Source organism: Stigmatopora argus, chromosome 14 (assembly GCF_051989625.1).
Source record: "Stigmatopora argus isolate UIUO_Sarg chromosome 14, RoL_Sarg_1.0, whole genome shotgun sequence".
Lineage (NCBI taxonomy): Eukaryota > Metazoa > Chordata > Actinopteri > Syngnathiformes > Syngnathidae > Stigmatopora > Stigmatopora argus.
The window spans coordinates 11,335,727-11,352,498 of NC_135400.1; the positions used below are offsets into that span (position 1 = coordinate 11,335,727).

Consider the following 16,772-nt stretch of genomic DNA (forward strand, 5'->3'; position numbering starts at 1 on the left):
CACAGGTTGCTGGAGCCCATCTCAGACGACCACGGGCAAAAAGCCCTACACTAGTCACCTGTCAGTTGTAGACCACACGCAAAGACTACCATTGGCCCCTGTGTCAAAGTTAGAAGACAGTCCCGCTACGCCATTAGTGACTGTGGAAACAAAAAAAGTTGTTTAAAGTCCAATGATCCGTCATACCTTTATTATAAAACCGTAACAGAAAGATGAGGCCACAACAAAGATTCAGGCTGGTTAAATAATTCGACTTGACTATTGGTTTTTACAGCATTGTTCATAAATATACATAATTGCAGGTCAACCGATATGTGGGGTTTTCAAAGGCTTAAAAAAAAGCCCATTTGCCGATAGTTTACATTTTTTGTACCAACAGGAAAGGTAAGAGTAACACGATATAAGTGTATATTGGAATTAATCTATCCTTACTGTTAGTTTTTATGGCCATTTTTGTTTTTTGGGGGGGGATCAATTGGCCCGACATATCGGTCAACCTTTACCTTAAATGGTGGATGTAAAAATACACAACAGGAGCTATATCCAATCACTTCTTTCCTGTACACCAACATTCCTGTGAACAATCAACAGTCAGAGCGCTCTTTAGTCCTGCTATCAAAGCTAACTCTCATTCAGTTGAAACTGGCAAAAAAGAAGTTTAACATCACCCACGGTTCATAAAAAAAAAAGTGACAGCAGAAAAGCAGATGGCGGCGAGTTAATACGGAGACCTGTGGATTTAGATTGTGCTTTACATGCAATGTTATTGTTGAAAGGGTAGGAAATAGGTCAGGAAGAACTGGCGCGTTGGACCATGCTTCAAAACATCTTGGATTTAAAACAGGGGTGTCCAAACTGTGGCCTGCGGGCCAACTGGTTGCATAATATTCATTATGGCTTGCACAAGAATCTTAAGTAAATATTGAATGGACAATTATCACATTCACATCCAATTGAGTTAATACTGATTAGCCCATGAAAGTTTGGACACCCCTGATTTAAACATTAAGGAAGCTCACGGAAATGTCCATAAAATGTTTGTCCTTTTGCAGAAAGTGAAGGTGTCTAAGTAGATGCGCGCATGAGAGCTTTGGCATTAAACATTGCGTTCACTCACTCCGTCACCAGGAAATGACATCCGTTTCGGCCCTGATGGGACGGCTTCGTTCTTTGAACATTCTTCCTTGATCGGCGTTGGGGCTCACATAAGCGGAGAGCTGGCGTCTGGGGCCATGTCCTCTTCTGTCCCTGGTCAGAACATACATCAGCAGAAGATGATCATTAACCTCCTAAGACTCTGGCAAGACATGCATTTTTATTTTCTCTTTGATATCTAGGCTAATTGGGACCTGATGAGTAAAAACAAAGATTTATCTTTTTACCTGATGTAATTTCTGAGAAAAAAGGCTTACTGTACATGGTTGTTTATTATGGAAAAAAAGCCTTACTATACATGGTTTTTTTTAAATGAAAAAAAGCCCTACTATACATGGTCGTTTTTTATTTTAAAAAAGCCTTACTATGCTATGTCGTTTTTTTATGAAAAAAAAGCCTTACTATACTATGTTTTTAAGAAAAAAACCTTACTATACTATGTCGTTTTTTATGGGAAAAAAGCCTTACTATACTATGTCGTTTCTATGAAAAAAAGCCTTACTATACTATGTCGTTTTTTAAGAAAAAAGCCATACTACTCCACGTCGTTTTTTAAGACAAAAAGCCTTACTATACTATGTCGTTTTTTTAAGAAAAAAGCCTTACTATATTATGTCGTTTTTATGGGGGAAAAAAGCCTTATTATACATAGTCATTTTTATGGGAAAAAGCCTTACAATACTATGTCGTTTTTTGAAAAAAAAAGCCGTACTATACTATGTCGTTTTTTATGAAAAAAAAGCCTTACTATACTATGTCGTTTTTTATGAAAAAAAAAGCCTTACTATACTATGTCGTTTCTATGAAAAAAAAGCCTTACTATACTATGTCGTTTTTTCAAGAAAAAGGCCTTACTATACTATGTCGTTTTTTATGGGGGAAAAGCCTTACTATACTATGTCGTTTTTATGGGAAAAAAAGCCTTACTATACTATGTCGTTATTAAAGACAAAAAGCCTTACTATACTATGTCGCTTTTTTAAGAGAAAAGCCGTACTATACTATGTCGTTTTTTATGAAAAAAAAGCCTTACTATACTATGTCGTTTCTATGAAAAAAAGCCTTACTATACTATGTCGTTTCTATGAAAAAAAAGCCTTACTATACTATGTCATTTTTAAAGAAAAAAGCCTTACTACTCTATGTCGTTTTTTTAAGACAAAAAGCCTTACTATACTATGTCATTTTTTCAAGAAAAAATCCTTACTATACTATGTCGTTTTTTCTGGGGGAAAAGTCTTACTATACTATGTCGTTTTTTCAAGAAAAAAGCCTTACTATACTATGTCGTTTTTATGGGGAAAAAAAGCCTTACTATACTATGTCGTTTTTTCAAGAAAAAAGCCTTACTATACTATGTCGTTTTTTATGGGGGAAAAGCCTTACTATACTGTCGTTTTTTCAAGAAAAAAGCCTTACTATACTATGTCGTTTTTATGGGAAAAAAAGCCTTACTATACTATGTCAGTTTTTAAGAAAAAAGCCTTACTACTCTGTCGTTTTTTAAGACAAAAAGCCTTACTATACTATGTCGTTTTTTTAAGAAAAAAGCCGTACTATACTATGTCGTTTCTATGAAAAAAAAAGCCTTACTATACTATGTCGTTTTTTAAGAAAAAAAAGCCTTACTATAATATGTCGTTTTTTATGGGGGAAAAGCCTTACTATACTATGTCGTTTTTATGGGAAAAAAAGCCTTACTATACTATGTCGTTTTTTAAGAAAAAAGCCTTACTATACTATGTCGTTTTTATGGGGAAAAAAAGCCTTACTATACTATGTCGTTTTTTCAAGAAAAAAGCCTTACTATACTATGTCGTTTTTTATGGGGGAAAAGCCTTACTATACTATGTCGTTTTTTCAAGAAAAAAGCCTTACTATACTATGTCGTTTTTATGGGAAAAAAAGCCTTACTATACTATGTCGTTTTTTTTAAGAAAAAAAAGCCTTACTATACTATGTCGTTTTTTATGAGAAAAAAAAAGCCTTGCTATACTATGTCGTTTCTATGAAAAAAAAAAGCCTTACTATACTATGTCGTTTTTTAAGAAAAAAAAGCCTTACTATACTATGTCGTTTTTATGGGGGAAAAGCCTTACTATACTATGTCATTTTTTATGGGAAAAAAAGCCTTACTATACTATGTCGTTTTTTATGGGGGAAAAAAAGCCTTATTATACATGGTCATTTTTATGGGAAAAAAGCCTTACTATACTATGTCGTTTTTATGAAAAAAAAAGCCTTACTATACTATGTCGTTTTTTAAAGAAAAAAGCCTTACTATACTATGTAGTTTTTAAAGAAAAAAGCCTTACTATACTATGTCGTTTTTTATGGGGAAAAAAGCCTTACTATACATGGTCGTTTTTTATGGGGGGGAAAGCCTTACTATACATGGTCGTTTTTATGGGGAAAAAAGCCTTACTATACTATGTCGTTTTTTAAGAAAAAAGCCTTACTACTCTATGTCGTTTTTTAAGACAAAAAGCCTTACTATACTATGTCGTTTTTTTATGAAAAAAAAGCCTTAGTATACTATGTCGTTTTTTAAGAAAAAAAAGCCTTACTATACTATGTCGTTTTTTATGAGAAAAAAAAAGCCTTACTATACTATGTCGTTTCTATGAAAAAAAAGCCTTACTATACTATGTCGTTTTTTAAGAAAAAAAAGCCTTACTATACTATGTCGTTTTTTATGGGAAAAAGCCTAACTATACTATGTCGTTTTTATGAAAAAAAAGCCGTACTATACTATGTCGTTTTTTATGGGGAAAAAAAGCCTTACTATACTATGTCGTTTTTTTATGGGGGAAAAGCCTTACTATACTATGTCGTTTTTTTAAGAAAAAAGCCTTACTATACTATGTCGTTTTTTATGGGAAAAAGCCTTACTATACTATGTGTTTTTTTATGGGGGAAAAGCCTTACTATACTATGTCGTTTTTTATGGGAAAAAAAAGCCTTACTATACTATGTCGTTTTTTATGAAAAAAAAGCCTTACTATACTATGTCGTTTCTATGAAAAAAAAAGCCTTACTATACTATGTCGTTTTTTCAAGAAAAAAGCCTTACTATACTATGTCGTTTTTATGGGAAAAAAAGCCTTACTATACTATGTGGTTTTTTAAGAAAAAAGCCTTACTACTCTATGTCGTTTTTTAAGACAAAAAGCCTTACTATACTATGTCGTTTTTTTAAGAAAAAAGCCTTACTATACTATGTCATTTTTTTATGGGGGAAAAGCCTTACTATACTATGTCGTTTTTTATGGGAAAAAAAGCCTTACTATACTATGTCGTTTTTTATGAAAAAAAAGCCTTACTATACTATGTCGTTTCTATGAAAAAAAAGCCTTACTATACTATGTCGTTTTTATGAAAAAAAAGCCGTACTATACTATGTCGTTTTTTATGGGAAAAAAAGCCTTACTATACTATGTCGTTTTTTATGAAAAAAAAAAAGCCTTACTATACTATGTCGTTTCTATGAAAAAAAAGCCTTACTATACTATGTCGTTTTTTCAAGAAAAAAGCCTTACTATACTATGTCGTTTTTTATGAGGGAAAAGCCTTACTATACTATGTCGTTTTTATGGGAAAAAAAGCCTTACTATACTATGTCGTTTTTTAAGACAAAAAGCCTTACTATACTATGTCGTTTTTTTAAGAAAAAAAAGCCTTACTATACTATGTTGTTTTTTATGAGAAAAAAAAAGCCTTACTATACTATGTCGTTTCTATGAAAAAAAAAGCCTTACTATACTATGTCGTTTTTTAAGAAAAAAGCCTTACTACTCTATGTCATTTTTTAAGACAAAAAATAGCCTTACTATACTATGTCGTTTTTTTAAGAAAAAAGCCTTACTATACTATGTCGTTTTTTATGGGGGAAAAGCCTTACTATACTATGTCGTTTTTATGGGGAAAAAAAGCCTCATTATACATGGTCATTTTTATGAAAAAAAAAGCCTTACTATACTATGTCGTTTCTATGAAAAAAAAGCCTTACTATACTATGTCGTTTTTATGAAAAAAAAGCCGTACTATACTATGTCGTTTTTTATGGGAAAAAAAAACCTTACTATACTGTCGTTTTTTATGAAAAAAAAAGCCTTACTATACTATGTCGTTTCTATGAAAAAAAAGCCTTACTATACTATGTCGTTTTTTCAAGAAAAAAGCCTTACTATACTATGTCGTTTTTATGGGGGAAAAGCCTTACTATACTATGTCGTTTTTATGGGAAAAAAAGCCTTACTATACTATGTCGTTTTTTAAGAAAAAAGCCTTACTACTCTATGTCGTTTTTTAAGACAAAAAGCCTTACTATACTATGTCGTTTTTTTAAGAAAATAAAGCCTTACTATACTATGTCGTTTTTTATGAGAAAAAAAAAGCCTTACTATACTATGTCGTTTCTATGAAAAAAAAGCCTTACTATACTATGTCGTTTTTTAAGAAAAAAAAGCCTTACTATACTATGTCGTTTTTTATGGGAAAAAGCCTTACTATACTATGTCGTTTTTTATGGAAAAAAAAAGCCTTACTATACTATGTTGTTTTTTATGAAAAAAAAGCCTTACTATACTATGTCGTTTCTATGAAAAAAAAGCCTTACTATACTATGTCGTTTTTTCAAGAAAAAAGCCTTACTATACTATGTCGTTTTTTATGGGGGAAAAGCCTTACTATACTATGTCGTTTTTTTAAGAAAAAAAAGCCTTACTATACTATGTCGTTTTTTATGAGAAAAAAAAAGCCTTACTATACTATGTCGTTTCTATGAAAAAAAAAGCCTTACTATACTATGTCGTTTTTTAAGAAAAAAAGCCTTACTATACTATGTCGTTTTTTATGGGAAAAAGCCTTACTATACTATGTCGTTTTTATGAAAAAAAAGCCGTACTATACTATGTCGTTTTTTATGGAAAAAAAAGCCTTACTATACTATGTCGTTTTTTATGAAAAAAAAGCCTTACTATACTATGTTGTTTTTTAAAGAAAAAAGCCTTACTATACTATGTCGTTTTTTCAAGAAAAAAGCCTTACTATACTATGTCGTTTTTTATGGGGGAAAAGCCTTACTATACTATGTCGTTTTTATGGGAAAAAAAGCCTTACTATACTATGTCGTTTTTATGGGAAAAAAAGCCTTACTATACTATGTCGTTTTTTAAGACAAAAAGCCTTACTACTCTATGTCGTTTTTTAAGACAAAAAAGCCTTACTATACTATGTCGTTTTTTTATGGGGAAAAGCCTTACTATACTATGTCGTTTTTTTATGGGGAAAAGCCTTACTATACTATGTCGTTTTTTATGAAAAAAAAGCCTTACTATACTATGTCGTTTCTATGAAAAAAAGCCTTACTATACTATGTCGTTTTTTAAGAAAAAAAAGCCTTACTATACTATGTCGTTTTTTATGAAAAAAAAGCCTTACTATACTATGTCGTTTTTTATGGGAAAAAGCCTTACTATACTATGTCGTTTTTATGAAAAAAAAAGCCGTACTATACTATGTCGTTTTTTATGGAAAAAAAGCCTTAATATACTATGTCGTTTTTTATGAAAAAAAAGCCTTACTATACTATGTCGTTTTTTAAGAAAAAAGCCTTACTACTCTATGTCGTTTTTTCAAGAAAAAAGCCTTACTATACTATGTCGTTTTTTATGGGGGAAAAGCCTTACTATACCATGTCGTTTTTTATGGGGGAAAAGCCTTACTATACTATGTCGTTTTTATGGGAAAAAAAGCCTTACTATACTATGTCGTTTTTTATGGGAAAAAGCCTTACTATACTATGTCGTTTTTATGAAAAAAAAAGCCGTACTATACTATGTCGTTTTTTATGGAAAAAAAAGCCTTACTATACTATGTCGTTTCTATGAAAAAAAAGCCTTACTATACGATGTCGTTTTTTCAAGAAAAAAGCCTTACTATACTATGTCGTTTTTTATGGGGGAAAAGCCTTACTATACTATGTCGTTTTTATGGGAAAAAAAGCCTTACTATACTATGTCATTTTTATGGGAAAAAAGCCTTACTATACTATGTCCTTTTTTATGAAAAAAAAGCCTTACTATACTATGTCGTTTTTTAAGAAAAAAAAGCCTTACTATACTATGTCGTTTTTTATGGGAAAAAGCCTTACTATACTATGTCGTTTTCATGAAAAAAAAAGCCGTACTATACTATGTCGTTTTTTATGGAGAAAAAAAGCCTTACTATACTATGTCGTTTTTTATGAAAAAAAAGCCTTACTATACTATGTCGTTTCTATGAAAAAAAAGCCTTACTATACTATGTCGTTTTTTAAGAAAAAAAGCCTTACTATACTATGTCGTTTTTTTAAGAAAAAAAAGCCTTACTATACTATGTCGTTTTTTATGAGAAAAAAAAGCCTTACTATACTATGTCGTTTCTATGAAAAAAAAAGCCTTACTATACTATGTCGTTTTTTAAGAAAAAAAGCCTTACTATACTATGTCGTTTTTTATGGGAAAAAGCCTTACTATACTATGTCGTTTTTATGGAAAAAAAAGCCGTACTATACTATGTCGTTTTTTATGGAAAAAAAGCCTTACTATACTATGTCGTTTTTTATGAAAAAAAAGCCTTACTATACTATGTCGTTTCTATGAAAAAAATGCCTTACTATACTATGTCGTTTTTTAAAGAAAAAAGCCTTACTATACTATGTCGTTTTTTCAAGAAAAAAGCCTTACTATACTATGTCGTTTTTTATGGGGGAAAAGCCTTACTATACTATGTCGTTTTTATGGGAAAAAAAAGCCTTACTATACTATGTCGTTTTTTAAGACAAAAAGCCTTACTACTCTATGTCGTTTTTTAAGACAAAAAAGCCTTACTATACTATGTCGTTTTTTTATGGGGAAAAGCCTTACTATACTATGTCGTTTTTTTATGGGGAAAAGCCTTACTATACTATGTCGTTTTTTAAGAAAAAAAAGCCTTACTATACTATGTCGTTTTTTATGAAAAAAAAGCCTTACTATACTATGTCGTTTTTTATGGGAAAAAGCCTTACTATACTATGTCGTTTTTATGAAAAAAAAGCCGTACTATACTATGTCGTTTTTTATGGGGAAAAAAAAAGCCTTACTATACTATGTCGTTTTTTATGGGGAAAAAAAAGCCTTACTATACTATGTCGTTTTTTAAGAAAAAAGCCTTACTACTCTATGTCGTTTTTTAAGACAAAAAGCCTTACTATACTATGTCGTTTTTTTAAGAAAAAAAAAGCCTTACTATACTATGTCGTTTTTTATGAGAAAAAAAAGCCTTACTATACTATGTCGTTTCTATGAAAAAAAAAGCCTTACTATACTATGTCGTTTTTTTAGAAAAAAAAGCCTTACTATACTATGTCGTTTTTTATGGGAAAAAGCCTTACTATACTATGTCGTTTTTATGAAAAAAAAGCCGTACTATACTATGTCGTTTTTATGAAAAAAAAGCCGTACTATACTATGTCGTTTTTTATGGAAAAAAAAGCCTTACTATACTATGTCGTTTTTTATGAAAAAAAAGCCTTACTATACTATGTCGTTTCTATGAAAAAAAAGCCTTACTATACTATGTCGTTTTTTAAGAAAAAAAAGCCTTACTATACTATGTCGTTTTTTATGGGAAAAAGCCTTACTATACTATGTCGTTTTTATGAAAAAAAAAGCCGTACTATACTATGTCGTTTTTTATGGAAAAAAAAGCCTTACTATGCTATGTCGTTTTCTATGAAAAAAAAGCCTTACTATACTATGTCGTTTCTATGAAAAAAAAGCCTTACTATACGATGTTGTTTTTTCAAGAAAAAAGCCTTACTATACTATGTCGTTTTTTTATGGGGGAAAAGCCTTACTATACTATGTCGTTTTTATGGGATAAAAAGCCTTACTATACTATGTCATTTTTATGGGAAAAAAAGCCTTACTATACTATGTCGTTTTTTATGAAAAAAAAGCCTTACTATACTATGTCGTTTCTATGAAAAAATGCCTTACTATACTATGTCGTTTTTTAAAGAAAAAAGCCTTACTATACTATGTCGTTTTTTCAAGAAAAAAGCCTTACTATACTATGTCGTTTTTTCAAGAAAAAAGCCTTACTATACTATGTCGTTTTTTATGGGGGAAAAGCCTTACTATACTATGTCGTTTTTATGGGAAAAAAAGCCTTACTATACTATGTCGTTTTTTAAGAAAAAAGCCTTACTACTCTATGTCGTTTTTTAAGACAAAAAGCCTTACTATACTATGTCATTTTTTTAAGAAAAAAGCCTTACTATACTATGTCGTTTTTTTATGGGGAAAAGCCTTACTATACTATGTCGTTTTTTTTATGGGAAAAAAAGCCTTACTATACTATGTCATTTTTTATGAAAAAAATGCCTTACTATACTATGTCGTTTCTATGAAAAAAAGCCTTACTATACTATGTCGTTTTTTAAGAATAAAAAGCCTTACTATACTATGTCGTTTTTATGAAAAAAAAGCCGTACTATACTATGTCGTTTTTTATGGGAAAAAAAAGCCTTACTATACTGTCGTTTTTATGGAAAAAAAGCCTTACTATACTATGTCGTTTTTTAAGAAAAAAGCCTTACTACTCTGTCGTTTTTTAAGACAAAAAGCCTTACTATACTATGTCGTTTTTTTAAGAAAAAAAAGCCTTACTATACTATGTCGTTTTTTATGAGAAAAAAAGCCTTACTATACTATGTCGTTTCTATGAAAAAAAAAGCCTTACTATACTATGTCGTTTTTTAAGAAAAAAAAGCCTTACTATACCATGTCGTTTTTTATGGGAAAAAGCCTTACTATACTATGTCGTTTTTATGAAAAAAAAGCCGTACTATACTATGTCGTTTTTTATGGAAAAAAAAAAGCCTTACAATACTATGTCATTTTTTATGAAAAAAAGCCTTACTGTACTATGTCGTTTCTATGAAAAAAAAGCCTTACTATACTATGTCGTTTTTTCAAGAAAAAAGCCTTACTATACTATGTCGTTTTTTATGGGGGAAAAGCCTTACTATACTATGTCGTTTTTTATGGGGGAAAAGCCTTACTATACTATGTCGTTTTTTTAAGAAAAAAAAGCCTTACTATACTATGTCGTTTTTTATGAGGAAAAAAAAAGCCTTACTATACTATGTCGTTTCTATGAAAAAAAAGCCTTACTATACTATGTCGTTTTTTTAAGAAAAAAAAAGCCTTACTATACTATGTCGTTTTTTATGGGAAAAAGCCTTACTATACTATGTCGTTTTTATGAAAAAAAAAGCCGTACTATACTATGTCGTTTTTTTATGGAAAAAAAAGCCTTACTATACTATGTCGTTTTTTATGGGGGAAAAGCCTTACTATACTATGTCGTTTTTATGGGAAAAAAGCCTTACTATACTATGTCATTTTTATGGGAAAAAAAGCCTTACTATACTATGTCGTTTTTTATGAAAAAAAAGCCTTACTATACTATGTCGTTTCTATGAAAAAATGCCTTACTATACTATGTCGTTTTTTAAAGAAAAAAGCCTTACTATACTATGTCGTTTTTTCAAGAAAAAAGCCTTACTATACTATGTCGTTTTTTATGGGGGAAAAGCCTTACTATACTATGTCGTTTTTATGGGAAAAAAAGCCTTACTATACTATGTCGTTTTTATGGGAAAAAAAGCCTTACTATACTATGTCGTTTTTTATGAGAAAAAAAAAGCCTTGCTATACTATGTCGTTTCTATGAAAAAAAAAAGCCTTACTATACTATGTCGTTTTTTAAGAAAAAAAAGCCTTACTATACTATGTCGTTTTTATGGGGGAAAAGCCTTACTATACTATGTCATTTTTTATGGGAAAAAAAGCCTTACTATACTATGTCGTTTTTTATGGGGGAAAAAAAGCCTTATTATACATGGTCATTTTTATGGGAAAAAAGCCTTACTATACTATGTCGTTTTTATGAAAAAAAAAGCCTTACTATACTATGTCGTTTTTTAAAGAAAAAAGCCTTACTATACTATGTAGTTTTTAAAGAAAAAAGCCTTACTATACTATGTCGTTTTTTATGGGGAAAAAAGCCTTACTATACATGGTCGTTTTTTATGGGGGGGAAAGCCTTACTATACATGGTCGTTTTTATGGGGAAAAAAGCCTTACTATACTATGTCGTTTTTTAAGAAAAAAGCCTTACTACTCTATGTCGTTTTTTAAGACAAAAAGCCTTACTATACTATGTCGTTTTTTTATGAAAAAAAAGCCTTAGTATACTATGTCGTTTTTTAAGAAAAAAAAGCCTTACTATACTATGTCGTTTTTTATGAGAAAAAAAAAGCCTTACTATACTATGTCGTTTCTATGAAAAAAAAGCCTTACTATACTATGTCGTTTTTTAAGAAAAAAAAGCCTTACTATACTATGTCGTTTTTTATGGGAAAAAGCCTAACTATACTATGTCGTTTTTATGAAAAAAAAGCCGTACTATACTATGTCGTTTTTTATGGGGAAAAAAAGCCTTACTATACTATGTCGTTTTTTTATGGGGGAAAAGCCTTACTATACTATGTCGTTTTTTTAAGAAAAAAGCCTTACTATACTATGTCGTTTTTTATGGGAAAAAGCCTTACTATACTATGTGTTTTTTTATGGGGGAAAAGCCTTACTATACTATGTCGTTTTTTATGGGAAAAAAAAGCCTTACTATACTATGTCGTTTTTTATGAAAAAAAAGCCTTACTATACTATGTCGTTTCTATGAAAAAAAAAGCCTTACTATACTATGTCGTTTTTTCAAGAAAAAAGCCTTACTATACTATGTCGTTTTTATGGGAAAAAAAGCCTTACTATACTATGTGGTTTTTTAAGAAAAAAGCCTTACTACTCTATGTCGTTTTTTAAGACAAAAAGCCTTACTATACTATGTCGTTTTTTTAAGAAAAAAGCCTTACTATACTATGTCATTTTTTTATGGGGGAAAAGCCTTACTATACTATGTCGTTTTTTATGGGAAAAAAAGCCTTACTATACTATGTCGTTTTTTATGAAAAAAAAGCCTTACTATACTATGTCGTTTCTATGAAAAAAAAGCCTTACTATACTATGTCGTTTTTATGAAAAAAAAGCCGTACTATACTATGTCGTTTTTTATGGGAAAAAAAGCCTTACTATACAATGTCGTTTTTTATGAAAAAAAAAAAGCCTTACTATACTATGTCGTTTCTATGAAAAAAAAGCCTTACTATACTATGTCGTTTTTTCAAGAAAAAAGCCTTACTATACTATGTCGTTTTTTATGAGGGAAAAGCCTTACTATACTATGTCGTTTTTATGGGAAAAAAAGCCTTACTATACTATGTCGTTTTTTAAGACAAAAAGCCTTACTATACTATGTCGTTTTTTTAAGAAAAAAAAGCCTTACTATACTATGTTGTTTTTTATGAGAAAAAAAAAGCCTTACTATACTATGTCGTTTCTATGAAAAAAAAAGCCTTACTATACTATGTCGTTTTTTAAGAAAAAAGCCTTACTACTCTATGTCATTTTTTAAGACAAAAAATAGCCTTACTATACTATGTCGTTTTTTTAAGAAAAAAGCCTTACTATACTATGTCGTTTTTTATGGGGGAAAAGCCTTACTATACTATGTCGTTTTTATGGGGAAAAAAAGCCTCATTATACATGGTCATTTTTATGAAAAAAAAAGCCTTACTATACTATGTCGTTTCTATGAAAAAAAAGCCTTACTATACTATGTCGTTTTTATGAAAAAAAAGCCGTACTATACTATGTCGTTTTTTATGGGAAAAAAAAGCCTTACTATACTGTCGTTTTTTATGAAAAAAAAAGCCTTACTATACTATGTCGTTTCTATGAAAAAAAAGCCTTACTATACTATGTCGTTTTTTCAAGAAAAAAGCCTTACTATACTATGTCGTTTTTATGGGGGAAAAGCCTTACTATACTATGTCGTTTTTATGGGAAAAAAAGCCTTACTATACTATGTCGTTTTTTAAGAAAAAAGCCTTACTACTCTATGTCGTTTTTTAAGACAAAAAGCCTTACTATACTATGTCGTTTTTTTAAGAAAATAAAGCCTTACTATACTATGTCGTTTTTTATGAGAAAAAAAAAGCCTTACTATACTATGTCGTTTCTATGAAAAAAAAGCCTTACTATACTATGTCGTTTTTTAAGAAAAAAAAGCCTTACTATACTATGTCGTTTTTTATGGGAAAAAGCCTTACTATACTATGTCGTTTTTTATGGAAAAAAAAAGCCTTACTATACTATGTTGTTTTTTATGAAAAAAAAGCCTTACTATACTATGTCGTTTCTATGAAAAAAAAGCCTTACTATACTATGTCGTTTTTTCAAGAAAAAAGCCTTACTATACTATGTCGTTTTTTATGGGGGAAAAGCCTTACTATACTATGTCGTTTTTTTAAGAAAAAAAAGCCTTACTATACTATGTCGTTTTTTATGAGAAAAAAAAAGCCTTACTATACTATGTCGTTTCTATGAAAAAAAAAGCCTTACTATACTATGTCGTTTTTTAAGAAAAAAAGCCTTACTATACTATGTCGTTTTTTATGGGAAAAAGCCTTACTATACTATGTCGTTTTTATGAAAAAAAAGCCGTACTATACTATGTCGTTTTTTATGGAAAAAAAAGCCTTACTATACTATGTCGTTTTTTATGAAAAAAAAGCCTTACTATACTATGTTGTTTTTTAAAGAAAAAAGCCTTACTATACTATGTCGTTTTTTCAAGAAAAAAGCCTTACTATACTATGTCGTTTTTTATGGGGGAAAAGCCTTACTATACTATGTCGTTTTTATGGGAAAAAAAGCCTTACTATACTATGTCGTTTTTATGGGAAAAAAAGCCTTACTATACTATGTCGTTTTTTAAGACAAAAAGCCTTACTACTCTATGTCGTTTTTTAAGACAAAAAAGCCTTACTATACTATGTCGTTTTTTTATGGGGAAAAGCCTTACTATACTATGTCGTTTTTTTATGGGGAAAAGCCTTACTATACTATGTCGTTTTTTATGAAAAAAAAGCCTTACTATACTATGTCGTTTCTATGAAAAAAAGCCTTACTATACTATGTCGTTTTTTAAGAAAAAAAAGCCTTACTATACTATGTCGTTTTTTATGAAAAAAAAGCCTTACTATACTATGTCGTTTTTTATGGGAAAAAGCCTTACTATACTATGTCGTTTTTATGAAAAAAAAAGCCGTACTATACTATGTCGTTTTTTATGGAAAAAAAGCCTTAATATACTATGTCGTTTTTTATGAAAAAAAAGCCTTACTATACTATGTCGTTTTTTAAGAAAAAAGCCTTACTACTCTATGTCGTTTTTTCAAGAAAAAAGCCTTACTATACTATGTCGTTTTTTATGGGGGAAAAGCCTTACTATACCATGTCGTTTTTTATGGGGGAAAAGCCTTACTATACTATGTCGTTTTTATGGGAAAAAAAGCCTTACTATACTATGTCGTTTTTTATGGGAAAAAGCCTTACTATACTATGTCGTTTTTATGAAAAAAAAAGCCGTACTATACTATGTCGTTTTTTATGGAAAAAAAAGCCTTACTATACTATGTCGTTTCTATGAAAAAAAAGCCTTACTATACGATGTCGTTTTTTCAAGAAAAAAGCCTTACTATACTATGTCGTTTTTTATGGGGGAAAAGCCTTACTATACTATGTCGTTTTTATGGGAAAAAAAGCCTTACTATACTATGTCATTTTTATGGGAAAAAAGCCTTACTATACTATGTCCTTTTTTATGAAAAAAAAGCCTTACTATACTATGTCGTTTTTTAAGAAAAAAAAGCCTTACTATACTATGTCGTTTTTTATGGGAAAAAGCCTTACTATACTATGTCGTTTTCATGAAAAAAAAAGCCGTACTATACTATGTCGTTTTTTATGGAGAAAAAAAGCCTTACTATACTATGTCGTTTTTTATGAAAAAAAAGCCTTACTATACTATGTCGTTTCTATGAAAAAAAAGCCTTACTATACTATGTCGTTTTTTAAGAAAAAAAGCCTTACTATACTATGTCGTTTTTTTAAGAAAAAAAAGCCTTACTATACTATGTCGTTTTTTATGAGAAAAAAAAGCCTTACTATACTATGTCGTTTCTATGAAAAAAAAAGCCTTACTATACTATGTCGTTTTTTAAGAAAAAAAGCCTTACTATACTATGTCGTTTTTTATGGGAAAAAGCCTTACTATACTATGTCGTTTTTATGGAAAAAAAAGCCGTACTATACTATGTCGTTTTTTATGGAAAAAAAGCCTTACTATACTATGTCGTTTTTTATGAAAAAAAAGCCTTACTATACTATGTCGTTTCTATGAAAAAAATGCCTTACTATACTATGTCGTTTTTTAAAGAAAAAAGCCTTACTATACTATGTCGTTTTTTCAAGAAAAAAGCCTTACTATACTATGTCGTTTTTTATGGGGGAAAAGCCTTACTATACTATGTCGTTTTTATGGGAAAAAAAAGCCTTACTATACTATGTCGTTTTTTAAGACAAAAAGCCTTACTACTCTATGTCGTTTTTTAAGACAAAAAAGCCTTACTATACTATGTCGTTTTTTTATGGGGAAAAGCCTTACTATACTATGTCGTTTTTTTATGGGGAAAAGCCTTACTATACTATGTCGTTTTTTAAGAAAAAAAAGCCTTACTATACTATGTCGTTTTTTATGAAAAAAAAGCCTTACTATACTATGTCGTTTTTTATGGGAAAAAGCCTTACTATACTATGTCGTTTTTATGAAAAAAAAGCCGTACTATACTATGTCGTTTTTTATGGGGAAAAAAAAAGCCTTACTATACTATGTCGTTTTTTATGGGGAAAAAAAAGCCTTACTATACTATGTCGTTTTTTAAGAAAAAAGCCTTACTACTCTATGTCGTTTTTTAAGACAAAAAGCCTTACTATACTATGTCGTTTTTTTAAGAAAAAAAAAGCCTTACTATACTATGTCGTTTTTTATGAGAAAAAAAAGCCTTACTATACTATGTCGTTTCTATGAAAAAAAAAGCCTTACTATACTATGTCGTTTTTTTAGAAAAAAAAGCCTTACTATACTATGTCGTTTTTTATGGGAAAAAGCCTTACTATACTATGTCGTTTTTATGAAAAAAAAGCCGTACTATACTATGTCGTTTTTATGAAAAAAAAGCCGTACTATACTATGTCGTTTTTTATGGAAAAAAAAGCCTTACTATACTATGTCGTTTTTTATGAAAAAAAAGCCTTACTATACTATGTCGTTTCTATGAAAAAAAAGCCTTACTATACTATGTCGTTTTTTAAGAAAAAAAAGCCTTACTATACTATGTCGTTTTTTATGGGAAAAAGCCTTACTATACTATGTCGTTTTTATGAAAAAAAAAGCCGTACTATACTATGTCGTTTTTTATGGAAAAAAAAGCCTTACTATGCTATGTCGTTTTCTATGAAAAAAAAGCCTTACTATACTATGTCGTTTCTATGAAAAAAAAGCCTTACTATACGATGTTGTTTTTTCAAGAAAAAAGCCTTACTATACTATGTCGTTTTTTT

At 29.8% G+C, this 16,772-nt stretch overlaps 1 protein-coding gene across 4 annotated transcripts in view; it reads right to left on the reverse strand.

Moving 5' to 3' along the window:
• Positions 1-168: 168 nt before the first annotated feature.
• LOC144088690 (syntaxin-binding protein 4) overlaps positions 169-16,772 on the reverse strand; it is a 46,316-nt gene continuing 29,712 nt past the window's right edge. For all 4 annotated transcript variants that reach the window (XM_077619290.1, XM_077619287.1, XM_077619288.1 and 1 more), the window contains one exon: positions 169-1,248. In XM_077619290.1, coding sequence (XP_077475416.1) covers positions 1,202-1,248 — 47 coding nt within the window. In that variant the 3' untranslated portion in view covers positions 169-1,201. The remainder of the gene's footprint in view (positions 1,249-16,772) is intronic.